The sequence below is a fragment of the Aspergillus eucalypticola genome, assembly GCF_003184535.1.
Source record: "Aspergillus eucalypticola CBS 122712 chromosome Unknown BO83scaffold_4, whole genome shotgun sequence".
Lineage (NCBI taxonomy): Eukaryota > Fungi > Ascomycota > Eurotiomycetes > Eurotiales > Aspergillaceae > Aspergillus > Aspergillus eucalypticola.
In genome coordinates, this window is record NW_020290278.1 from 1,071,702 (window position 1) to 1,093,630 (window position 21,929).

The 21,929-nt window shown below is 53.0% G+C and overlaps 10 protein-coding genes across 10 annotated transcripts; 3 read left to right on the forward strand and 7 right to left on the reverse strand.

Annotated features, from left to right (window-relative positions):
- Nucleotides 1-471: 471 nt before the first annotated feature.
- On the reverse strand, nt 472-3,061 carry BO83DRAFT_375524 (putative serine peptidase). Its single transcript, XM_025530478.1, has 10 exons — nt 2,553-3,061; nt 2,341-2,458; nt 2,134-2,288; nt 1,962-2,084; nt 1,739-1,911; nt 1,605-1,692; nt 1,448-1,553; nt 1,231-1,390; nt 970-1,170; nt 472-909 (listed from the first exon to the last, which is right to left on the reverse strand). The coding sequence occupies exons 1-10, from the start codon at nt 2,790-2,792 to the stop codon at nt 693-695; spliced, it is 1,581 nt and encodes a 526-aa protein (XP_025391757.1). The 5' UTR covers nt 2,793-3,061; the 3' UTR covers nt 472-692.
- Nucleotides 3,062-3,246: 185 nt separating this feature from the next.
- sey1 (dynamin-like GTPase SEY1) lies at nt 3,247-6,600 on the reverse strand. Its single transcript, XM_025530479.1, has 4 exons — nt 6,183-6,600; nt 5,583-6,020; nt 3,778-5,522; nt 3,247-3,720 (listed from the first exon to the last, which is right to left on the reverse strand). Exons 1-4 carry the CDS (start codon nt 6,281-6,283, stop codon nt 3,428-3,430), a joined length of 2,577 nt encoding a protein of 858 aa, XP_025391758.1. The 5' UTR covers nt 6,284-6,600; the 3' UTR covers nt 3,247-3,427.
- Nucleotides 6,601-6,913: 313 nt separating this feature from the next.
- BO83DRAFT_375526 (translation elongation factor Tu) lies at nt 6,914-8,882 on the reverse strand. Its single transcript, XM_025530480.1, has 5 exons — nt 8,657-8,882; nt 8,566-8,594; nt 8,218-8,480; nt 7,473-8,152; nt 6,914-7,411 (listed from the first exon to the last, which is right to left on the reverse strand). Exons 1-5 carry the CDS (start codon nt 8,820-8,822, stop codon nt 7,227-7,229), a joined length of 1,323 nt encoding a protein of 440 aa, XP_025391759.1. The 5' UTR covers nt 8,823-8,882; the 3' UTR covers nt 6,914-7,226.
- A 263-nt stretch (nt 8,883-9,145) lies between these two features.
- Nucleotides 9,146-10,321, reverse strand: BO83DRAFT_414584 (putative translation initiation factor IF3). Its single transcript, XM_025534579.1, has one exon. It carries the CDS (start codon nt 10,165-10,167, stop codon nt 9,478-9,480), a length of 690 nt encoding a protein of 229 aa, XP_025391760.1. The 5' UTR covers nt 10,168-10,321; the 3' UTR covers nt 9,146-9,477.
- A 219-nt stretch (nt 10,322-10,540) lies between these two features.
- On the forward strand, nt 10,541-12,826 carry BO83DRAFT_354507 (guanosine diphosphatase). The gene is made up of 3 exons (XM_025529106.1): nt 10,541-11,120; nt 11,179-12,523; nt 12,584-12,826. The coding sequence occupies exons 1-3, from the start codon at nt 10,838-10,840 to the stop codon at nt 12,639-12,641; spliced, it is 1,686 nt and encodes a 561-aa protein (XP_025391761.1). The 5' UTR covers nt 10,541-10,837; the 3' UTR covers nt 12,642-12,826.
- On the reverse strand, nt 12,788-13,860 carry BO83DRAFT_375528 (NOPCHAP1/New4 family protein). The gene is made up of 2 exons (XM_025530481.1): nt 13,246-13,860; nt 12,788-13,192 (listed from the first exon to the last, which is right to left on the reverse strand). The coding sequence occupies exons 1-2, from the start codon at nt 13,759-13,761 to the stop codon at nt 12,992-12,994; spliced, it is 717 nt and encodes a 238-aa protein (XP_025391762.1). The 5' UTR covers nt 13,762-13,860; the 3' UTR covers nt 12,788-12,991.
- Nucleotides 13,861-14,716: 856 nt separating this feature from the next.
- Nucleotides 14,717-15,597, forward strand: BO83DRAFT_385738 (eukaryotic translation initiation factor 4E; the record flags this gene model as incomplete). Its single annotated transcript, XM_025532632.1, has 2 exons — nt 14,717-15,191; nt 15,365-15,597. The coding sequence occupies 2 exons, from the start codon at nt 14,717-14,719 to the stop codon at nt 15,595-15,597; spliced, it is 708 nt and encodes a 235-aa protein (XP_025391763.1).
- A 408-nt stretch (nt 15,598-16,005) lies between these two features.
- On the reverse strand, nt 16,006-19,049 carry BO83DRAFT_385739 (BOD1/SHG1 domain-containing protein; the record flags this gene model as incomplete). The annotated part of the gene is made up of 4 exons (XM_025532633.1): nt 16,006-16,047; nt 16,249-18,324; nt 18,421-18,691; nt 19,009-19,049. 4 exons carry the CDS (start codon nt 19,047-19,049, stop codon nt 16,006-16,008), a joined length of 2,430 nt encoding a protein of 809 aa, XP_025391764.1.
- Nucleotides 18,976-19,866, forward strand: BO83DRAFT_375531 (putative NADH-ubiquinone oxidoreductase 14 kDa subunit). The gene has a single exon (XM_025530482.1). It carries the CDS (start codon nt 19,268-19,270, stop codon nt 19,487-19,489), a length of 222 nt encoding a protein of 73 aa, XP_025391765.1. The 5' UTR covers nt 18,976-19,267; the 3' UTR covers nt 19,490-19,866.
- A 276-nt stretch (nt 19,867-20,142) lies between these two features.
- On the reverse strand, nt 20,143-21,799 carry BO83DRAFT_405863 (cation efflux family protein family). The gene is made up of 2 exons (XM_025533846.1): nt 21,358-21,799; nt 20,143-21,293 (listed from the first exon to the last, which is right to left on the reverse strand). Exons 1-2 carry the CDS (start codon nt 21,664-21,666, stop codon nt 20,223-20,225), a joined length of 1,380 nt encoding a protein of 459 aa, XP_025391766.1. The 5' UTR covers nt 21,667-21,799; the 3' UTR covers nt 20,143-20,222.
- Nucleotides 21,800-21,929: the final 130 nt, after the last annotated feature.

The following is a 21,929-nucleotide window of genomic DNA, read 5'->3' on the forward strand; positions in this document are numbered from 1 at the left end:
TCCGGTCACGGTTCACTTATCCCAGCTACTTTAATAGCTATTGATTATTTATGTTCTTATTATTTCCAGCGTTCTTCTGAAGTTTGGGAACTCTATCACTATATATTATATTCATACTTTGTCCTAGCCTCCATAGATCTCGAATTAAACATCCATGGTTTGTTGAGAAAAAACATCTTTTCACATGATATCATATGGGTGACTGAGTCGGTTATTGTTATATTTATCTGGTGTTAACGGTTAGCGATTCTATATAGTTGTCTCTAACTATCATCTATAACTATACGGCTGATACTGACTGTCTCAGGCTACTATGACCTTCACCGTAAATGGCTGGCAGTGACTCCGGTAATATGCATGTCAAGCTCGTCGTTTGAATGAGTGGATGGTTTGGCTATTATCTGTAACTCTAAGACAGAATAACTGAGTAAACTCTCCAGGTAAAAGCCACATAAAAGAAGGTCTGATGAACTGGGTGTACCTACACACTATATGTTCCAACGCTCGATATATATGGTGAGTACTAACGTCCCCATTTCCCATATGCATAAGGTTTTCATTCGTAGAAAAAGCCAAATCCTACTATCTTACTTAACCAATTGGCAAGACCATACCTACCATCATCATGTCCCATAACACATTCCTTATGTACAAGCCATAACAATATTTACCATCAACCACCGTCCCTATTTTCAAGCATAATACTCCTCCACCCACTCCTTAATCTGCTTCACCTCATTATCCACCACCTTCTTTACTCCCTCATTCACATAATAATCCTCCATGTACAAATCCGAGCAATGGAATCCGCCCGGAATAATCTGCACCGGTTCACTCGCCGTGCTCTCCAGCGGTCCGCCGGGCCGGAAAGTGCTCGACACACCGGAGTCGCGCCAGGGGTCGTATTGCCTTGACCAGTTCATTAGCAAGGATAAATCAACCACATTTTATGGTATCCAGGAGACCTACCCGTTCGTCCAAATCAAGCGCGTCGTGTTGCGGGTCATGTCCCATCCACCGGTCCAGCTGTTCACCGTGGCGGAATTCTTACCCTTCGCGCTGCCGTACGTGTAGCCATTTGTTTCGGGGAAGTAGAGCGGGCATTGGCGTTGCCAGTAGGAGGCGCTGACGAGCCGGGGCACAATGGTGGAGGTACCCTCGGGAGCACCGCTGGATTCTCGTTAGTGGGTTCTTCGTGTGTTATCGTGGAAGGAAGTAAGGGGTACGCACTCCTGCCACCAGAAGAAAGGCTCGTTGCAGAGGAACCATTCCCATTGGCGGTCGACGGGATTGCCGACGGAGGTATCGGTGTAGATAGGGCTCGAGGCGTTGTAACTGTCGAAGCAGGCGACGCTCCATTCGTCGGTCCAGTAGCCGTAGCTTGCACAGTCTGTCACTGGGTTAGACTTGAAGATAGAGAGGGATGAGAGAAGGGGTGGTGGCATACAATCAGGGAGCATGGTTGAATTGAACCAGTTTGCGTAGTTGGCCAGGGCCTTTTCGAGGCCGACACCCTCGGGGCCGGGGGTTACTGCCGCGCCGGCTTCGACACCCTGCTTTCGTTAGTATAATGCTTTGCTATGGGGCTGTTAGAGGTGGCCTACCTCGACGGCGTCACAGAATTGGAAGAAGGAAGAGTATCCTGTGGCAAAGTCGTTGTCCTGCCAGAGGTACGGTCCGTTGGGGAGGACACTGTTCCTGTCAGAATGGCTTCTCCTATGGACATGGAAGTACTCACGCGGCAAAGTCATCGTAATGCTCAACAGCTCCCAGGCCAAACAATTCCTTGAGTGCCTGCTGCTCCTTGGCAGTTCCGTTCTTCCCAACCTTGTCGACATACTCGGCTACCAAAGACACGTCCTTGCTGCAGTTCTGTGCCATACCTTGTTGGATGGGGTAGAAGTATTGCCACTGGTCTGATTAGCTGCAAGTAGACACGATAAGAGCAGGGTCACACCCACAAAGTCGTAGATAGCCTCCACAGGGGCACTAGTGGCATGGTAAGCCCAGAACGTTCCAGGCGCGACAGACTCGGTCCAAGCCGTCAAGGCACCGCTGTATGATCCACCGACCATGACCCAGGGCTAGATCGTCAGCACCTATCAAAAACATAGAGCGGTGAAGGTAACATACAGCATTCTGCGCATTGCTGCGGGTGCTGTTATCGAATTGCAGCTTCACCGTCTCGGCGAAGTAGGTCATGTCCAGAATGGATTGGTCCAGTGTGAGGTACTGAAGAGTTTCGGCATTGAGCACCTCATAAGGCGAAGAATCGCCCCAGTAGCGGTCTAGATTGGGATCAATCAGCTATGTTTCCTCCATGGTAGCGGTGACACTCACGCTCAATGAGAATGACGGCACCCTGGATCTCCTGCGCATAGACACCAGTGAGAGTCTCATTGGTGAGATACCCCTCATAGCCATCGGCAGAGACCTCTCCAGGGGTAAAGAGGACGACCTAGTCTAATTAGCAACGTTCATCATGATCACGGACTCTGCCAACGGCTAGATTCCAATATGGCCGGTCATACGACCAAATGCTAGAGACGCACCGGTGACCCAGGACCACCCCAGTATTCAGTACTCCACCAGTACCGCTGAGAAAAGGTTCCCTTGTCTGGATTATGATGGTCCAGCAGCTGCTCAAAGTAAGCCTCGCCCGTGGTCGCAGCCGATTTACTCGAAGCTGGCCGAGAGACAGGCTTGGGCACAAGACGGGGGCGAGCAGCCTGAGCCAGAGACGCCCAAGAGAGCGCCAGGGCCGCAGCAGCGACAGCGGAGAAGGCACGCATTGTGAGCTGTCGAGGGGAACAGAGGATCCTACGACCACAGTAGACGAACTGGCACGAGAGAACGGCCAGCGCCGGAGGAAAGCGAGCGATTTATGTTTGCGCCGGCGCCATGGCGTGAGCGCAGCAGAAACTCCGCTCCTGCCAGGCGATACTACCTTACTCCAATGCATAGATTAAACCAGGCACGGCATGAGGAGTGCGGCAGAGACGAATACTGAGCGTGACTGCAGAATTGATTGTTGTGCACCGTCGGAGAGCGTCGGGGCAGCCGGACGGGGTGGAGCCTGCAGATGACATCGTCAGAAGATAAATGGATGGGATGCTGATGAAGGCGAGCACATTGCAGGCTAGACTAGACACTTTAGCCTTTCGTAGTGCCGGCGCCGCGGGGAGTCCGGCTGCAGTGCCATCGGAGGTGCGCCTGCAGGAACGCGTGATAACGAAGGTTGAGAGAGATAGCAGGATTGCGATTGCGAGATAACGCGGAGACGTTAATCAATATCCACAACGGCAATGGCATGATATGGGAATCAAATGGAATGCGGGATGCTATGCTAAACGGTGCATTTGGATGCAGTATCTATAAAAGAAGAATACAGTTGAATACAAGTAATAAATAACCCCATCTATCTCTCTTACAAGTCACCATCCTCATCCTCGGCCGTCGTCTTTCCCTGCTTGTTAAGGCGCGACATCTCCACCTGCTCCCCCCGGCCAGCACCGCCGGCCGTCGACATCGCAATCGCCTGTCGTCCCGTGTCCGACGACTCGAGAAACTCGCGCAGCCGCTTCTTGCCCTCCACGAGAGCCTGGTTCGACGCAGCCTCCGTCATCTTCATGATCGGTCCCCACAGATTGAGCTGGTACGTCACGTACCCTGCAACGAGGCACACAAACAAGAGGAAGAAGTAGGCGGGGTTACGAAGAACTGTGCACAGTTAGCCATGGTCAATCCACAATCCGAGATTCATAGAGCGAAGCTTACCAGCAACGATTTCGTTCCAGCCAAGCGCCAGAAGAATACCATAAAAGTACAGGGGCACCTGCGTCATGCCGCCAATGGCGCTGCGCTTGGCCTCCACATACACTCCATCCGCAGCCTTCTTGAACCGCACCGTCAGCTCCTGTCGCTTAGACTCGCTGAGGATTGTCATCTCCTCTTCCAAGCTCTTTCCCTCCTCTTCGTCGACTCCGCCGATCGGCGGCAGGTCCTCCTCATCGGCCGCAGTCGCAGAGCTGGGCGTGTGCCCAACCCAGCGATCCAGTGGCGGCGGTGCAGACGTCTCCGCCAGTCGGAAACGTGATAGAAGGGGAATCAAGGTTAACGTTGACTCGCGCGCCCGCGTGTAGATGCCCTCAATGTCATCGGTTGGCCGCCAGATTCGGGGCACCCCGGCGTCATCGTAACGGAACTTGTCTTCAAAGTTCTCGCGCAACTTCAGTAGCAGATTGCCCTCGACCATTTCTTCGTCGATCTTCGCACGCAAAACACCCCAAGACTTACGGCGCAACCGCCACAGGCCAACATCCACCTCCTCTAGGCTGGCATCGAAGCTACTGGCGCGGTCGGTGAATCTGCGCTCCGCATCCAGCACGGTCTCCACGAACACATTCCATACTCGGTCCCAGAATTTCTTCTCCGTAGGCTTTTCCCCCTCCTCCGGAGCGCCACCCCCGGCCCGTCCGGACCCGAGGGCATTGAACTCGAGACCAACGGAATCGCCCAGGCGGGACTGCACCCAACGCTCGACCCGGTTGGCCAGTCGTCGCATCTCCTCACGACGCAGGCGTGCGCTCACTTCCGCCAGCTCCTTCTCATACAACGCCAGTTGCTGCTGAGAGTCACTCCAGGCGGCACCCTCCACGGCGGTTTCGTGCGCAACCTCCTTGAACTTCTGTACGGCCTTGGTAACTTCCTCGTTCACAATTTCGGCGAAGTCGTAACCAGTACCCTTCTTCTGGCCGGCCTTGACAGCGCCCGACACAGCTTCGCTGAACTCGGTGATACCAGACTTATGGGTCGCATCCAACTGACCCTGGAAAAGAGCCTTCAAACGGGTGTCGATCTTGCTCTCGAGCTCGGTACGTTTGCGCTGGTAAACTCCCTTGTGGTAGCGACTAGCTTCCGTTTCGAAGCTCTTGAAGGCCTTGGACCGCGAGGCCCGCATCGCTGCTCCCAAGCCGCCAAGGATCTCCGGTTCCCCGAGGCGAGCCGCCTGCGACTGCTTATCCTCAAAGGGAACGATCGCATCGTCAAATGCAACCATAACCTCCCGCAAAATTTCGTCACAGCGGAACTGTGCAAGCAGTTCCTGCTGAGTAGGAAGGTCGAGATCTTTATTGTTCACAATTTGATCCCAGATTCCCTCCGCATAGTGAGAAAAGCCATCCGCGGGAATGCGACGGTGGTACTCGGGGAGGAAAACGCCTCCATCGGAAAACTCGCCCTTGCGCGCATCCAAACTGGGGTCCTTCTGTCCTTCACGGAAACGGAGGCTCAGCTTCTTTGTCTCCGCAACAAACTGTTCTGGCTGGTAGCTTTTGTGGGGGAGGCCGTAGAATTGGAAGTCAAAGTAATCATGGACTGAAGAATGTTCCAAACCGGCAGGCTTGGAGATCGAATCCCATAGGCGCGACATATCCTCCATCAGTGTCCGCTGCAGGTTCTGGAGAGGCGTGTTGCCGACAAAGTCACGAATGACGAAGAAGAGTAGAGAACGGTGGCTGGTACTATAGGTCAAGGGTCAGCAGAAAGCACGAGCAACACGTAGAACAATGTGCGAAACGTACGCCCTATCTTTCAGGAACAGCTGCATGTTGACTTCAAAAACGGTCTTCAACAAGCCCATGTTGGCACCCTGATACAATCCAACCTGATGCTCCCAGATATTGACAATGAGGACCTCACTCGTCGCAAGCGCAAACAGAGCGCTCTTGCGCTCAAAGTCCTGGTCCTCTCCACGCTCGCGACCATCGGTACCCTCGACATCCATAACCAAGATGTTGTCGGACATTGATCCGTCGCTGCCATTCTTATTTTTGGACATCCAGATACCCTTGGTAGTTTGACGGCGTTCCAACTCGGACATCACGGAGAACTGGGTGCCGAACAGATGGTTGAGTAGGGTTGACTTTCCCGTCGACTGGGAGCCGAAGACGGATATGAGGTGATAATTGAAGCCGGCTGGTGTGACATCCTCCAGGGTGAGATATTTGGACAGATTCGCACTGGAATAGTTGTTGTTAGCTGATGCGCCGCTCCAAAGCCCCTGAACAGGTGATGCGGATGACGGAGAGTCGCATTCTGAATTTAACCCCCTGAGACTTAACCCACACGTCACAGACAACGACCGTCGTATTGGAACTCATAGACATGAGGAAAGGACCTACTTGAACTCCTTGTTTTCGTCGATGACCTGCACCCCGTGTTCATATGCTGTCTTGTCGCTGCTGCCGTTGCCAATGGCGGCAAAGTGGCCATTGGTTGCCATGACGGAACACGTCAGTTGCACTGCTGCCGCAGAGTAGTCTTAAAGCGCAGGTTTCGTGCTGGTGAATGAGTATGGGATATGGGATAGTTGTTCTGTTTTCCGGGGGTGGGATGAGACAACGACGGGGAGCGCCGCTGGAACAACGTCAGATGCGGAGAGCGTGGCGAAAGTAAAAGGGTAGAGGCAAGTAGGTGCGGGATGTAAAGGTAAGGGGAGAAGGAGAAGAGTCGAGACGGATGAGGTCAAGAGAGGATCACCATGGGAGACGGGCAATCACAAGACGACAATGGGATCCACACCGAGGTCTGGTGGAAAGCGAGTGTGAGAGAGGAGAGCTGGAAGAAGCCGGGCAGGAAGGAGGGCAGGAGGGCTTCTAGTCCGGGCGGTGGTCACTCTGGCCAGCCTCAGGAGTTGATCCCCCGTTGCGTTGCCAGCCAGTCCGCTGGTCGCCTGAGCCTCCAGGCCGCGATCGTCTGATCCCGCGTTAAACCGTTTTAGGCTAGTGAGATTCCGTGATCTGGGCAACCGGATCGGGGGAATTACTTTGTAGTGTAGATAGATCGGATCGTCTGTCTTGATCTACCCCAGTTATGGATTAAAATTAATTAACAAAAGACCTTGCAGTGATGACATTCGAGTAAATCATTCATTCATATTCAACGACATACCGAGAAGTTAGAAGAGAGGAGAAGAGATACAAAAAAAAAGTCTACAGACATTTTAATACAAATACAGATACATAGATATGACTCAAGAACTCCGGTGCAATCCACCACCCTGGCGTATCAGTCCCGGATGCTCCCGCTGATGCCCGCGCTGCAAGATGGTGTTCAAACATTATGAACGATTCCCTGTCCAAGTTTTGTTTTCGCTTCGTTTTTTCCCATAATACCCAGCAGCCAGTTGTCCGGGCCTGCTAGACGAACCTCGGCAGGTTCGCTATTTACTCTTCCAGGACACGAGTGACCAGACCAGTGGCGACAGTGCGACCACCCTCACGGATGTTGAAGCGCTGACCGGCCTCGGCGGCGACGGGGCGGTGGGTCTTGACGATCATCTCGACGTTGTCACCGGGCATGATACGGCGGGACTGGTCTCCGTCGGGGAAGCTGAACTCAGCAGCCTCATCTGTAGCAAATGAAATTAGAGAATGTTGTTTAGTAGCGGAATAAAATGCGATTTCACTTACCGGCAGTGCGGATGAACAGCTGGGGACGGTACTGGACACCGAAACCGGTACGGCGACCACCCTCAGCCTCGGTCAGGACGTACATGGAGACCATGAACTTGCTGTTGGCCTTGGCGCTGCCAGGAGCGGCAATGACCATACCACGGCGGAGATCCTCACGGCGGACACCACGGAGCAGGAGACCGGAGTTGTCACCAGCGCGGGACTCGGAGCAGGACTTCTTGAAGGTCTCAATGTCGGTAACCTTGGTCTTGATGACCTCGTTGGTGGTACCGATGATCTCAACCTCGCTATCACGCTTCAGGAGACCACGCTCGACACGGCCGGAGGCGACGGTACCACGACCGGGGATGGAGAAAACTTCCTCAATGGACATCAAGAAAGGCTTGTCAAGGTCACGCTGGGGAGTGGGGATCCAGGTGTCAACGGCCTGGAGGAGAGCGTCGATACGCTCGGAACCGATGTCGGGACGGCGGTCCTCAATGGCGCAGAGAGCAGAGCCGAAGACGATGGGGGTCTCCTCACCCTCAAATCCGTAGGTGCTGAGAAGCTCGCGCATTTCCAGCTCAACGAGCTCCAGCATCTCGGGGTCATCGATGGCATCGACCTTGTTGACGAAGACAACGATCTTCTGGACACCGACCTGACGAGCAAGCAGCAAGTGCTCACGAGTCTGGGGCCTATTGATCGCCAGTGTAAGCATATATACTGATGGGGAGTGATTCTTCTTGAGGTTTCTGCGTACATCTGACCGTCGGAGGCGGCGACGACAATGATAGCACCGTCCATGTTGGCAGCACCAGTGATCATGTTCTTAATGTAATCGGCGTGACCGGGACAGTCGACGTGGGAGTAGTGACGAGCCTCGGTGGCGTACTCGATGTGGGCAGAGGAGATGGTGATACCACGCTTACGCTCCTCAGGAGCCTTGTCGATGGCACCATACTCGAGGAACTGAGCGAGACCCTTGGAGGCCTGGTGCTTGGTGATGGCAGCGGTCAAGGTGGTCTAGAGGAAACGTGTGAGAAGTTTTCGGACCATATCGGGGAAAACATCAACGCAGCGAGGGGGGAGGAGGGAATTGTGGTCTAACCTTGCCGTGATCGACGTGACCAATGGTACCTATAGAATAGCAATGAGTAATTGCATTGATGGATTGTTAAGAGATGAAGATGGCCACCTACCGATGTTGACGTGAGGCTTGGTACGCTCGAAAGCGGTTGCCATACCACGGGCAGCCAGCTTGTCGCCGAGGAAGACATGCTGGATAGGGTTGACAGCGCGGGGGCGCAGCAGGGAGGCCCTGCTAGAGCGGAAAAGGAGGTTGGCAGATCTGGCGAGGCTGGACATGATGGCTACCCTGCGATGGAAACACAACCGGACAGGAATGGGAACAGGAAGAAGACGAGCTGGACGGCCGGGAAGTCGAGCAGCGCTTCTTGTTGAGCCCGGAAAAATTTAGGGAGGCGCTGACTCAGCAGTCAGCCAATCACACTTGCAGTATTGCGGAGTCGCCAGGGACGAATAACCTTGAAGGTTGGAGATGGCGTAGTATACCAGGTACAAGCCATAGAACAACTCAAAGGCGGGCGGGCTATTTGATTACATGTAGCTTTGATCTCTTTTTCTTTAATTTTTTTTTCCTTTTTTGTTTTACTCATATATATCTCTCTGTTTTATATAACGAGGTTATGCACGCTTCGTGCCCCCGAGCTTCCGCGATACCGGTAGTATAGCTTCGCTTCATGTGCCCCATATCCCGACCTGACAGCTAGAGCTGCAATACAAGGTACAGTATATCACACGACACCCGACATGCTCATAATGCCACCATCGTTTTATCGGGTATAAGAGACATCATGTCAATAGTGATGGAAAAGCTTGATAAGGCATTTCCAAGCACCGATTAACCGAGTGGTCCGTTATATGTACAGAACCAATACCACTCAGGCCGTCAATAGTATACATACTAAACTCCATCAACTCATCATATTTCCTTTTCCTCTTAAACATCCTTCTTCACCACCAGCACCACATGTTTGCCCGGCTCTCCTTCCATGGGTCTGACCGGCAAGGCTTTGGCCTCCCGAACCGTCTCCATGACCCGGTCCATGAGATTCTTGACCTCCTCCACAGTAGGAGATCGCTTGTGCTTCTTTCTCGTCAGAATTAGTTCCACCTTCCGACCCTTCTCCAAAAAAGTTGTGAGTTGCTTCAAGCGATGTGCAAGATCATGAGCATCAATGGCCCAGTTCAGTTCCAGCTGTTTTAGACCATCCTTGGCGGGTTTCGCCTTTGCCTTTGCGATTTCCCGCAGCTCAAACTTGTTTACAACCTTGCAAATCGGCACCCCATCCCCACTACCCGGTGACACCTGTTGCAATGTTTGACTTGAACGGTCGATTTGTCGCAAAGCATCTCGAAGACTGACAGGGGGGTCAAGGCTGTTGTTTTCGTTCACGATTTGGACATATAGCGCTCCGATCTCTTCGTCGAGAATGTATTGCGGCAGGGCACGAGGAGTAGCTCTCGTGCGGAATTTGTGGAGAGGAGTAGTCGGGCTGTAGGATCGAGCGGTGATTTCATTGATGCGGGGAGTGAGTTGGAAGAATTGAGGACGAAAGGCAGGCTGAGGAGTGAGGAGGATTTGGCGAAGGGCCCGAGTGGGAGGGACGAGACGGCGCATGTGCTTCATTTCCCAAAAAGTGACAGCAGCGCTGACACCGACAGACAACAAAAGAGGAGGGGAATTCGAAGGGATTATTGGACAAGGGCAGAGATCGAGATCGGGACGGAAGAACTGGGGGATTAAAATCCAAGGGTTGCTATCATAGGCTGCAGAGGACCATGTGGTGAGGTCAATGTCCGGGAATCATAATGAGGCCGGGCTGAGTCTGGCTGCATGCGGCGACCGCCCACCAGCCACGGGGGGTACACCAACGCCACAAATCGAGCCAGTTACAGCCAGTGGTAGCCAGCAAGCGGAAGCGGAGCCCCCCATCCGTTTCAAAAAAAGACCCTGAGAGGCCAAGAATAATTAAGAACAAGTACTAACTGGCCTTCATTTGCCTCTCTCCGTGTCTCCTCCTCCACCTCACCCTCATTCTTTCTTCCTCCCTCCATCCCTCTCTCTCTTCCACTCTCTCTTCCCTCCTCCCCATCCTCCCTTCCATTCGTTGGTTGGTCTTTTGCTTCCCACTATCTTTGTGGCCTGCACCGGAGGCGCCCGGACGATCCTATGCTTTCTCTTCGTTCCTACCGTTAATCGTCTTTCTTTCCCTTTATACCAACTCGGTCGGAATACCGAGAGCGTTGTCTGCCGGACGTAACGCTACAGCCTTTACCGAATACTTGGCTCTGTCCGCATGTCGACTGGTGTTGACAGTCGACATACTCCACGTACATCGTCCTTTTCAGCGTCAGGTTCTAGACCTAGCAGGCGTTCGGTGTCGCACGCTTCCGAACCCGCGATCCCCTTAGTCGCCTTAGACAAATCGATCGGCAAATCTCGTCGCAGCCTGTCCCACATGATGATGTCTCAAAGCCAGCGCTCTCGCTACCTGAAGACAGGTGCTATTGTCAGTGCAGTGCTTCTTCTGTTGTTGTGGCTGTCGCCGTCCAAGCCCACAGTGAGCAACATTGGATCCCGTAAGTGACCACCCCCTATAACGGGGAAAGTCGATCTGGACTGACGGTCAATTCTCAGAGCCACCGTTGAATGGTGTCGCTCCCCTAACGGACAAGTGCACGAAACCTCATGACCCCTCCAAGCCTCTGATCCAGTATGCGCTTATGATCGACGCGGGCAGTCAGGGCTCTCGTATCCACGTCTACCGCTTCAACAACTGCGGCCCCACCCCCGAACTTGAGAACGAGGTCTTCGAGCAAACCGAGAAGAGACAGGGTGGCTCCGGACTGAGCGCCTACAAGGAAGATGCTGAGGGAGCGGCCAAGAGTCTGGACCCTCTGATGCAGGTGGCTCTTAAGTCCGTGCCCGCCGACTACCAGTCCTGCTCCCCCATTGCCGTGAAGGCCACCGCTGGACTGCGTATGCTTGGCCCCGAGATGAGCCAGAAGATTCTGGAGGCCGTGCGTACTCGCCTGGAAACCGTCTACCCCTTCCCGGTTGTCTCCCGTGAGATGGGTGGTGTGCAGATCATGGATGGCAGTGACGAGGGTGTCTATGCCTGGATCACAACCAACTACCTTCTCGGTAAGATTGGCGGTCCGGACGAGACCCCTACTGCTGCCATCTTTGATCTGGGCGGTGGTTCCACTCAGATCGTTTTCCAGCCCACGTTCCCCCAGAGCCCCTCGGGCGGTATGCCCGAGCACCTGGCGGAGGGTGACCACAAGTACTCGCTGCAATTCGGCGGTCGTCACTTTGACCTCTACCAGCACTCTCACTTGGGTTACGGATTGATGGCTGCTCGGGATGCTGTACACAAGGCGATCGTCGATGCCAAGTTGGCCGCCAGCCCCGTTGATATGTCCTGGTTGAAGCAGCCGATCTCCAACCCCTGCATTGGACCTGGTATGGAGCGCGATGTCGAGCTGACCTTTGACAACGACCACCCGCTCGCCGGCAAGGTGACGGTGAAGATGGTTGGCCCGAAGCAAGGCGCTTCTGCGGCAGCTCAGTGCCGTGGCTTGACTGAGAAGATCCTGAACAAGGATGCTGACTGTAAGCTGGCGCCCTGCTCCTTCAACGGCGTTCACCAGCCGTCTCTGGAAAAGACTTTCGCCCGCGAGGATGTGTACATCTTCTCCTACTTCTACGACCGCACCAAGCCCCTGGGCATGCCCGACTCCTTCACCTTGGATGAGCTGCACCAGCTCACGTCGACGGTCTGCGCGGGTGAGCCCGCATGGGGCATCTTCGAGGGTGTTGAGGATGCGCTGCCCCAGCTGCGCGATCGCCCCGAGTGGTGCCTGGACTTGAACTTTATGCTGGGTCTGTTGCACACGGGATACGAGATGCCCTTGTCGCGTGAGGTGAAGATTGCGAAGAAGATCAAGAACAACGAACTTGGCTGGTGTTTGGGTGCTAGGTAAGATTTACCCTTTTTAAATACTACTTTGGATCAATGCACGATACTAACGAATCACAGTTTGCCCCTGCTGAGCCAGGAATCCGGCTGGACCTGCCGGGTGAAGGAGGTCTCCTAGACGAACAGACGTTAGGTGATGCAGCGACGACGGTTTAATCCACCTTGCGCATGTGCGCTTGGACGTATACATGTCTAATATCATGCAAATACACTAGATCATTGATTTTCTTTTTCCGTTCCATGTGTATTCTTAAACTTGGCTGGTGTTTGTTTGGGTATGATTATTATGTTAATGCTTGATCTATGAATCTAGAGACTGTATGACATGTAGGCCGGAAACACTTTTGTAGACCCACTCCTTCTATGCCGAAATGCGAATAACCCAGACAAACTCTATAGTAGCCACCAACTTTTATGAACCAACAAGTAACCCAAAGCGCCAACCCATGCAAATCAGCAGACTTTTTCCTATATCTCCTCGATCGTCGGCTTCTCCTTCTCCGCCGAAGACTCCGCATTGCCCATCAAAGTATCCAGCACATTCGAGTCCTTGCCAGATTTCGGCCTCTCAGGCAGAACATGTTGATTGTCCTGACCACCCTGCGACTCAAGATGATCTTCCTCGTCATCACCGGGCCGCTTCTCTTCCAGCACACCTAGTCCCAGATTCTGCACTCAATTAGCATCCCAACCACTGAACATAGATATTGTATCAAACATACCATCTCAATATACCGCTTTCCCTCCATATCCTCGTCCTCGTCATCATCATCATCCCCATCTATTTCCAATCGCACATCCTTCGCCCTTCCCGCCGCAATCTCCTGCTCGAGCTTCTCATTCGCAGTTTTCATCTGCGGCAAGAAAGCAGATAGTCGGGACAGTAGGTCAGGATTTTTGTTGATGCGGCCGATACGCGGTTTAGGTATAGCAGGAATGCGCGGCATATCGTCGGAGGTAGTAGTGGTCTCCTTCTGATCTACTTCTTCATCTTCCTCATCGTCGCTGTCGCTGTCACTATCGCTAGATCCAGACGAGGAGGTGTAGTCATCATCATCATCATCATCGTCGTCGTCGTCATCTTCATCGTCTTCACGGCCAGTGGTGGAGGTAGCGGTGTGTTGGAGATGGTCGTCGTCAGCGGGGGAATGTTCGCGCCGATCAAGATCACGAGCGGTAGAAGTGGTAGTGGTAGTGGAAGAGGGATCGGCTCCCTGGCGCTTCGTAGTGGAGGGCATATTATTGCTTTTCAAGAATGATACAACAAAGATGGTTGGAAAGATAAGTAACAGCAGTGGTGGGTGATTGAAACAGGATCGACCGAAATCTGCGGGCAAATTGGCGCCGCAGTGGGGAAACCCAACCCGCGGGATTGGCGGGGTCAGAGCCATTTTACTCCTTAACTAGTGGCCGTGGCCCTACTTCCCTACGTAGTAATCTGACTAGTGTAAGCAGCCTTAATGCTGCTAACTATGGAATAGTTAGTAGCTGACGCCATGACACCAATCGATCTGGCCAGTTATCCGTCCGGCGTGTCTTCTGCCTGCATATGTGAGCGGCAGGCACACACTGGGTGGCTGTGTTGGGGGTTGTTGTTGGTTACTTATTGTTTGGAGAGTACTTTAGTGAATGAATGAAACCCTTTCTCTCTCACACACACATTCTCACTCTCTCCTTATTACTGCTACTGCTGATGCTGATGCTCTGGTGGAGTCAATGCGTGACTGATAAAGTCGCTCATATCCCCTCTCTCCTCTCCTCCTTCTCCTGAGACAGATCACTATTGTATTGTCTCCTGATTTCATCTCTGCTTTGGATGCAAATTGTATCTGGAAATTCCCGGTATAGCTTCACTCGCCATTCATTTGGGTAAGTCAAAACTCTTTGTTCTCCAATATTTCGTTGTCCCTTCCAACTGTACGAACAAACCCCTTGTCTTACTTTCTCTGCCTTTTTGCCCTCCGTCTTCTCCTTTATGGCCGTTTATGGCCCCAATGCATTACCCACCTGCTCATAAACAATAGGGTTCTCTTCGCTGGGAACTATATATCCCATACACAATCCGGATTGATCCTGATGTCCACCCACATCCTCACGCAGGACAGATAATCCGACACACCCACACACTCCTAGTACATACACATACACACACACACTCTCTCTCTCTCTCCAACCATCTACATCCCCATCAAAATGAGCACCATCCCCAGCGTCCACATTAACGACAAAAGCCCCATAGAGGACCGCGACACCTCCTCCACCTCCCCAACCACCCGCAAATCCCTGCACCAGAACATCTTTGGCAAACTACGTCCCCTCCCCTTCCAATACCACTGGACAGTCTGGTACGACCGCCATACCGACGCCCCAGCAGTAGCAACAGCAGCAGCAACAGCAGACTACGACTCACGTCTCTACGTCCTACACGAGGATGTCGCCGACATCGCCACCTTCTACCGCGTCTATAACAACTACCCGTGGGACAAGATCCGTCTGCGCGACACCGTCCACATCTTCCGCAAAGGCGTGAGACCCGTCTGGGAAGATCCCGAGAATCAGAACGGGGGGTGCTGGCGCTTCCGCGTTCCGAAGAGTAAAGCCCAGGCGTTCTTTCATGAGATTGCCATTCTGTGTATGGCGAATGAGTTTCAGGCGGTTTTGGAGAAGGGTTAGCTTCCCCCCCCCCCCCCCACCCATTCTTTCTTTCTCTCTATTTTGTTGTGCTGTTTGTTTGTTGTGTTTATGATATGGATTATCCCACTAGTAAAAAGTAAACTTGTGAGAGTAACGGGAGATGGGAGATATAGTACTAACGAATGAGAGAAATATAAATGAGAATAGAACACGACCACGTCCTCGGCGTCTCCACCTCCGTCCGCTTCAACTCGCATCTCATCTCCGTATGGAACAAGCTCGGCTCTAATGAACGGTCTATCAAGGCTCTCGAACAGACTATTATCGATCGATTATCCCCTGAGCTAAGGCCGACTGGGACAGGGTCCACTGCGTATTTTTATAAGCGGCATGATGAGAATGAGGGGTTTAAGGAGGCTGTGGAGAGGAGTCAGACATGATTTGGTTATTTTTTTTTTTTTGAAGGGGTTTGGAATATAAGTCGGTTGTCCTGGGTAGGTGGTAGAGAGAAGTTGGTATCTCCCGGATATGATATGGGGGGGAGAGTGAGGGAGCATGTATGTATGTGCATATTAGATTTTGTACATGGAAATGGAAAATTGTTTCGAGTGTGGTATTGTATTATGTTCTGGTTGGGATTGGAGAAGTAAGAATGGTATCTTATTCTATTTTGGTTGGTATATGACTACAGTGATAGAGAGAGATACTGCTAATAGAATTCATATCTGCCTTGCAGCGCTTACTTTACTAACTTGTGCATGCTATGAAGCATATAGAGCATGACGACTATACCACACTAGTATATTCCAGCCGGGTAGTAAGTAGTTCGCTGAACAAACAATTGATGATTATCTTATGAGCGAAGCACTGCGTTCAGATACGGATATGTACTAGGAGGTTATAGTAATAATAGATAAATGACCTACACCATCAAATAACACCCAGCAGTAGTAATAAATGTCTATCCATGAGATTCATTACCTTGGTATATTACAATCGATTATTTCGTTTCCATCGTCCCTCGCTCCCTCCATCATCCCATCCTAGGAATAGGCATAGGCATATCACCTCCCATCACTCCTCCGACTCACACTCCTCCTTCTCGCCCTCCTGTCATCTCCCTCCCTCTCCCTCTCCCTATCCCTTTCTCTATCTCTGTCTCTGTCTCTCTCCCTATCCCTATCCCTACCGTTAGTCTCACTATCACGTTCACGCTCACGCTCACCACCACCACCACCAGTGGCAGTAGCAGTCGCAGCAGCAGTAGCACCAGGAATATACCGATCAATCTCAACAAAGCGCGGTCTATCACGCTCATCTTTCTCCGCTCGTTCCGGCGATCGCACCCTCCGACGAGGAGACCGGCTCCGACGACTAGTAGGCGGCACGTAGCGATCGATATCGAGGAGACTCGGCGAGCGGCGTCGACTGCGTGATCGTCGGCGCGAGCGGGATCGTCGTCGTGAGGATACTGATACGCGGCGGGGAGGGGATTTCTCGTCTTTGGGGGGAGGGTCGGCGCGGTCGCGGTCTCGGCCTCGATCTCGTTCGCGTTCGCGTTCGGTTGTGTCGCGAGGGCGGGCGTCTCGGTCTCGGTCTCTGTCTCTATCTCGGTCTCGATCTCGGACGTCTCTGTCGCGGTCGCGGTCGCGGTCACGGTCACGGTGGACGGAGCGGGAGCGTGTACGGGAGCGGTATCGGGGTCGGGATCGGGATCGGGAGTAGTAGCTGCGGCGGCGGCGGTAGTCGTCTCGATCGCGGTCACGGTCACGGTCACGGTCACGGTCTCGAGGTCTGTCGCGGTCTCTGTCTCTGTCTCTGTCTCTATCTCTATCTCTATCCCGGTCTCGGTCCCGGTCCCGGCGATCTCGGTCTCGATCACGGCTGCGGTCACGGCGGTAGTCATGGTCGCGGTCACGGTCTCTGTCATGATTTCGAGTAGTAGATCTGCTTCTGCTCCGGCGGCTGGGGCGATAGCTCCGGTCACCGTATCTATTATCGCGGAAATCGCGAAGAACCAGTCGGTCATCAGAGTCACGATTGCGGGGCTGGCTGGATACATCGCGCGAACGCTCTCGACGGTCATCGTCAAACCGGGAGGAGAACCTCCGACGCGAGCGACTGCGGCTCTCGTCACGCCTCTTTGTCCGAGGGCGGTCGTCTGCTGTTGATCCGCGTCGTCGATTGGGTTCGGCTTCGACAGCCGGACTACCTGCCTTGGTCGGAGTGTTGGAGAATCTCGAGTCAGCCTTGGGTCCTTTCGGGGGCGGCTTGAGACCATTTTCGATGGCCTCCGCTTCCTCGAAGTCGAACTCGGGCTTCTGTCGTGCCTTGGCTGCTAGCTCTTCTCCCTCCTTCAGCAACAGTTGTAGCGCCGCCTCCTCCAACGACTTCTCGTCCACTGGCGGCGCCGCTGGCGCAGCTGCAGGCGTAGGTTCTTTCGGAGTCGGTGACTTTTCTTTGCGCGAATCGCGATACCGTGGGGAGTGGGCGCGGTCAGAGCGATAGCCTGGCGAGCGATCTCGGTAACGGTAACGATCCCTATCCCTGTCCCTATCACGATCTGAATCACGGTCTCGAGTTCGGCTTCGATCGCGCCAATCGCGATATCTGTCGCGCTCTTCGCGGCGACGGCGTTCGTAGCGTTCCTGTCGTTCCTTTTCTCTCTGCTCATCCAGCTTTCGCTGCTCTTCGCGGCGCTGTTCCTCGCGCTCCCTCCTCCTGGCCCTTTCTTCTTCTTCCTTCTGGCGTTCCAACTCACGTCGCTTGCGATCCTCCTCCGCCTTCTTGCGCGCTTCCTCCTCTTCTATCTCCTTTTGCTTGCGCAGCTCCTCCTGCCAGACCTTTTCGCGCTCGTCGCGTTTCGCCTTCACATGAGCGGCGTAGTCCTCATCAGTTTTGTTCCCTGCGGTTTCCTCCTGCGCGGCAAGCTCCTCGCCGACCTCGTCGCGACGGATATCGCGCACGGAATCCAGAATAGCGGGGAGGTGTTTCTCGGCCAGCGCATCAAGGGTATGTTCGACAGTTTTGTAGACATCGCTTCGATCCACCGCACCTTCGATCAAAGTTGCAGCTTTTCCACGTTCGCGAGAAAGAAGACCGGGTTCGCGGTCAATTTCAGATTCAGCGAGTTCGACCAGTAGTTTCGTAAACTCAACCTTCCCTTCCTATATGACCAAGGCGCATTAATTAGCAAACAACAAACCCTCACCCAGAAAACGAAACAACAGCAATAAAATAACAATCAAAGATAAAATAAATACCCCGTCATGGAATTCAGACCATATCTTCTTTCGAATAGTATCGAATCCACCCCTCTTCTTGAATGCGTGCAGCAAATGCTCAATGGCTGAATGCTGCGCCGCGGACAAAGGCAGCTCATCCGTCTTGAACTTCTTCCGCTGCAGACTGTCCAGATCCATAGAAGAAGACGTAGTAGGCCGCTTCACACCTGCTGTCACATCCATCATCTCCTCTGGACCAGCCATGACGAGAGACTTAAAGATGTAACAAGCTTGCAATAAAACTTCCAAGCTTGGGGAAGTATTAGAATAGAGGCTCTGAGGAAAAAAGGAACTGAACTTCCGGGGATAAACCCGCAAATGCGGCGCGCAGGACCCGACCAAAAGGCACCGACCGCCCGGCAGAAACAGCCCTCCCACGGCGGAACGATAATCCGGACAACAGGAATCGCAGATTGGGAACCACGGCCCCGTGATTCGCCGGGTGTGTGAAGGTCGAACCTCATCTCCGTCGATTCACGCCCGTGTTGGTCCGCAATTGTTGTCGTGAAGTTGAACATTGGAACCTTGTTGCGGCTTCCGATCAATTTCCATTCTTTTTAATCCTACCTTCCGCCGCGAATCCCCCTCTTTTCCTCCACATCAATCATGGTTCACAAAGTCCTCTTCTGGGGTGGCTTCGGTATGTTCACCACATCCACACCACCCACCCTTGCTATACCAGCATGCAACTGCTAGCTAGATAGCTAGCTAGCAAGCTGTCTCCCATCCGCTTCCCTTATATTCAATTGCTGGCCATGCTATATATTAAATACTAATAACTCCTCCAACAGGCATCGCCGTCCGTCTCTGGCAACTCGGTATCGAAATGCGTCCCATCCTCGCCAAGGAGTCCCTCTGGGTGTACCCCCTCTTCGCCGGAGTCGGAGGCAGCTTCGGTTACTGGCTGCAGGGCGTCGAGAACCGTCAATTGAGAATTCTTGCACAGCGCCGGGAAGCTATCCTGGAGAAGCGCCGGAGGAGAGACGAGCGCGAGGCGGTGGGGTTGAGCAAGCCTGAAGAGGCGGGTGTTTTGGCTGCGGCGGCATAAATGAATGAGATGTTGTTGCGATGATGAAGGATAGGAAGAATTGTGGTTGGGTTTGGGTGCTAGAGCTGGCCGAAAAACTGAGGCTTTTGTACATTGCGTTTGTTGTGAATTCTATTATATTACATCATATCCTTAATTTCCTGCGTCGCGGTGGTGGTGTTTTTGACGGTTTCTGAGGGATTGGATGGAGGAAGTCTATGGAAAATGGTCCGGAGGTCTGGATCTGGACTTGATGGTATTAGGCTTGGTGAAGGGAGGATGATATAGATCTATCTCAGGTGTCTTACTATGTCGGTTCTAGTCCAACGAGATATTGAGGGTAGGAAGGTCCTGTGATAGTTGCAGAATCATCCTATCGTTGTTTATACCTATGGGTAATCGCGAGTGTACTGTTCATAGATAGAATAACTCTTCCACTGCCGTGTTGTTGCCGATATAGATGGCACGGGAGCAGATCCATTCAAACCAAGTAACATCGTGTTGCCCCAGGTGACTCTTTCGAGAATCGCTATAACCACACTACTAGACATTATAGTAGTAGTTATTGCCGCTTACGGAAAGGGTGGGAAGTTCTGCAGGAAAGAGACACCGTACAATTCCGGTACCAGATATTTACTCCTAAAGCGAGGACACAGACAGCATGATGCCATTCCCAGTAAACCGTAATATTATGCCGGTATATCTTCATTGAATCCAAATATGATCGTATATGTACAGCAAGACATCTGCCATTTCATGCCTTCTCGGCCGTGAACTGCAGCGAAACTTCCCACTTCTGCCCTCCAGATCCGTACCCTCCACCCAAGCGATTCTTGATGAGGCTGGCTATCCGTTCACGCAATCGCACTAGGTTCTCTTCAGTCCCGGATACTCGGAGCTTCAAGTTGGCCATGCAAAGCCCGTAATGAACCTGCCAGAACCGGGCGTCATCCACGCCGTAGACGCAGGGATCAGCCTCGATATCACGGATCACCTCGGACACCCCCGGTCCGGAGTAGGACATTAGAAGCATGGATCCCAGTGTCTTCACTAGGCGCACCCCAATAACGCACATTGAGATAGAAATCGTGCTGGAAAGCAAAACATCCAGCCAGTTGTAGAGCTTGATGGAGACCAGGGGCAGCAACAGGAGCAGCGTGGAGCATGAGAGCGTCAGGAAATGGGACGGGTTACTAAGAACCGAGGGAAGCGACTCAATGTACCCAAACCGCATCGCCTTCCCTATCCGTCCGTGGTTCTTGAGACCGATGGCGGAGATCAAGGTCGATGAGATAGCCAGCAGAGCAGTGAAATCCACACGACCGAGGGAGACACGCTCGTGGACATGCGTATGGTGAGGCTCATGGCCGGAAGATTCAAGAAAGTGCTGCAGACTATGGGAAATGAGATCCATTCCCATGAACAGCAAGAGTACGCACATGGCGAATCCTGCAAGCACTTCTGCGCGCTCCAATCCGAATGGGTGTCGAACACTGGATCGCTTCCATACTTCAAAGTTGCCCAATATGTCGACAGCAACGCAGAGCAATGCGCCGATTGAATCGAACAGTATCAAGTGAGAAAGGGCCGTCATAGCCAATGATCCATGAGCACTCCATAGCGTATATGCGGCAACAGACATGTGGCAAACGCTCCACCAGAACCGGGTAGTCTGGTCCTTGGACATACTAGAGCGATATTCTTTGAACGTCGGTATAGGCAGCGAGTTAGGCAAAGCTAGAGGGGCTCGTGGAGGCGGTTCCAGGAAGATCTGATGTGAAATGCTACTGTGCTTATACTTGTGTCCACGTCGCTGGCCAATGTTCTACGTCGCATTGACGGCTTCATTAGTATATCCATCTCCAAGGTGGCAGTAAGCGACAACTCACAGACTTCACGACTGGGCTCTTCGCCATTGTCGTAGTCTTGAAATTGAACGGTCCCGCCGAAGCATTGTCGCTCTGATCACTCGGCTGTAATGCGTCTGCTGGGCTGAGATTGAAGCCCGCCCGTGTAGGACTTAAGCGATTGGCATCACTGGGATCTAACGAGCCCCGCAGATTTGGAAACGTGTCCCTCAATGGTGATAGGGAATCTTTGTCTTGGAGACGGGGTGACTGGCTTGAAGTGCTCGGAGGGTCATCCGGGGGAGGCGTCGGGGTGCGCGGAGGAATAGGGATAGGGAGATTGGATGCCATGTTCAGAGGACGGCAAAGAGCTGGCACCCGTGCCAAATGGCCTCGGTGCTAGCTCGAAGAAAGTCGCGTTACACGTGCGAAACACGCGCAAAAGTGTATAGAGGTGAAGTATGGAGACAAGCAAGGGCCTGAGGTCGGGAATGTTGCGGGATAGCCTTATCACTCCAGGCCTCGTCGGTTGGCTGTCGGCCCCATCCGAGGTGGAGGGGGACTCACCGCCCGGCCGGCGCATTCGCATAGTGGTACTACTGTGCATCGCGGTA

Excerpts from the sequence above, each read along its gene's own strand:
- BO83DRAFT_375524 (XM_025530478.1), bottom strand. The coding sequence starts at position 2,792 with ATGCGTGCCTTCTCCGCTGTCGCTGCTGCGGCCCTGGCGCTCTCTTGG. Across the intron at positions 1,554-1,604 it reads AATTCTGTGACGCCGTCGAG|GGTGTCGAAGCCGGCGCGGC; the intron begins GTAGGCCACCTC and ends TAACGAAAGCAG. Across the intron at positions 910-969 it reads CGCTTGATTTGGACGAACGG|GCAATACGACCCCTGGCGCG; the intron begins GTAGGTCTCCTG and ends GAACTGGTCAAG.
- sey1 (XM_025530479.1), bottom strand. The coding sequence starts at position 6,283 with ATGGCAACCAATGGCCACTTTGCCGCCATTGGCAACGGCAGCAGCGAC. Across the intron at positions 5,523-5,582 it reads CTGTTCCTGAAAGATAGGGC|TACCAGCCACCGTTCTCTAC; the intron begins GTACGTTTCGCA and ends CTTGACCTATAG. Across the intron at positions 3,721-3,777 it reads CTGGAACGAAATCGTTGCTG|TTCTTCGTAACCCCGCCTAC; the intron begins GTAAGCTTCGCT and ends AACTGTGCACAG.
- BO83DRAFT_375526 (XM_025530480.1), bottom strand. The coding sequence starts at position 8,822 with ATGTCCAGCCTCGCCAGATCTGCCAACCTCCTTTTCCGCTCTAGCAGG. Across the intron at positions 8,595-8,656 it reads CAAGCCTCACGTCAACATCG|GTACCATTGGTCACGTCGAT; the intron begins GTAGGTGGCCAT and ends GCTATTCTATAG. Across the intron at positions 8,481-8,565 it reads GTCACGTCGATCACGGCAAG|ACCACCTTGACCGCTGCCAT; the intron begins GTTAGACCACAA and ends CGTTTCCTCTAG.
- BO83DRAFT_414584 (XM_025534579.1), bottom strand. The coding sequence starts at position 10,167 with ATGAAGCACATGCGCCGTCTCGTCCCTCCCACTCGGGCCCTTCGCCAA.
- BO83DRAFT_354507 (XM_025529106.1), top strand. The coding sequence starts at position 10,838 with ATGTCGACTGGTGTTGACAGTCGACATACTCCACGTACATCGTCCTTT. Across the intron at positions 11,121-11,178 it reads AGTGAGCAACATTGGATCCC|AGCCACCGTTGAATGGTGTC; the intron begins GTAAGTGACCAC and ends GTCAATTCTCAG. Across the intron at positions 12,524-12,583 it reads GGCTGGTGTTTGGGTGCTAG|TTTGCCCCTGCTGAGCCAGG; the intron begins GTAAGATTTACC and ends AACGAATCACAG.
- BO83DRAFT_375528 (XM_025530481.1), bottom strand. The coding sequence starts at position 13,761 with ATGCCCTCCACTACGAAGCGCCAGGGAGCCGATCCCTCTTCCACTACC. Across the intron at positions 13,193-13,245 it reads GAAAGCGGTATATTGAGATG|AATCTGGGACTAGGTGTGCT; the intron begins GTATGTTTGATA and ends AATTGAGTGCAG.
- BO83DRAFT_375531 (XM_025530482.1), top strand. The coding sequence starts at position 19,268 with ATGCGTCCCATCCTCGCCAAGGAGTCCCTCTGGGTGTACCCCCTCTTC.
- BO83DRAFT_405863 (XM_025533846.1), bottom strand. The coding sequence starts at position 21,666 with ATGGCATCCAATCTCCCTATCCCTATTCCTCCGCGCACCCCGACGCCT. Across the intron at positions 21,294-21,357 it reads AGAGCCCAGTCGTGAAGTCT|AACATTGGCCAGCGACGTGG; the intron begins GTGAGTTGTCGC and ends AATGCGACGTAG.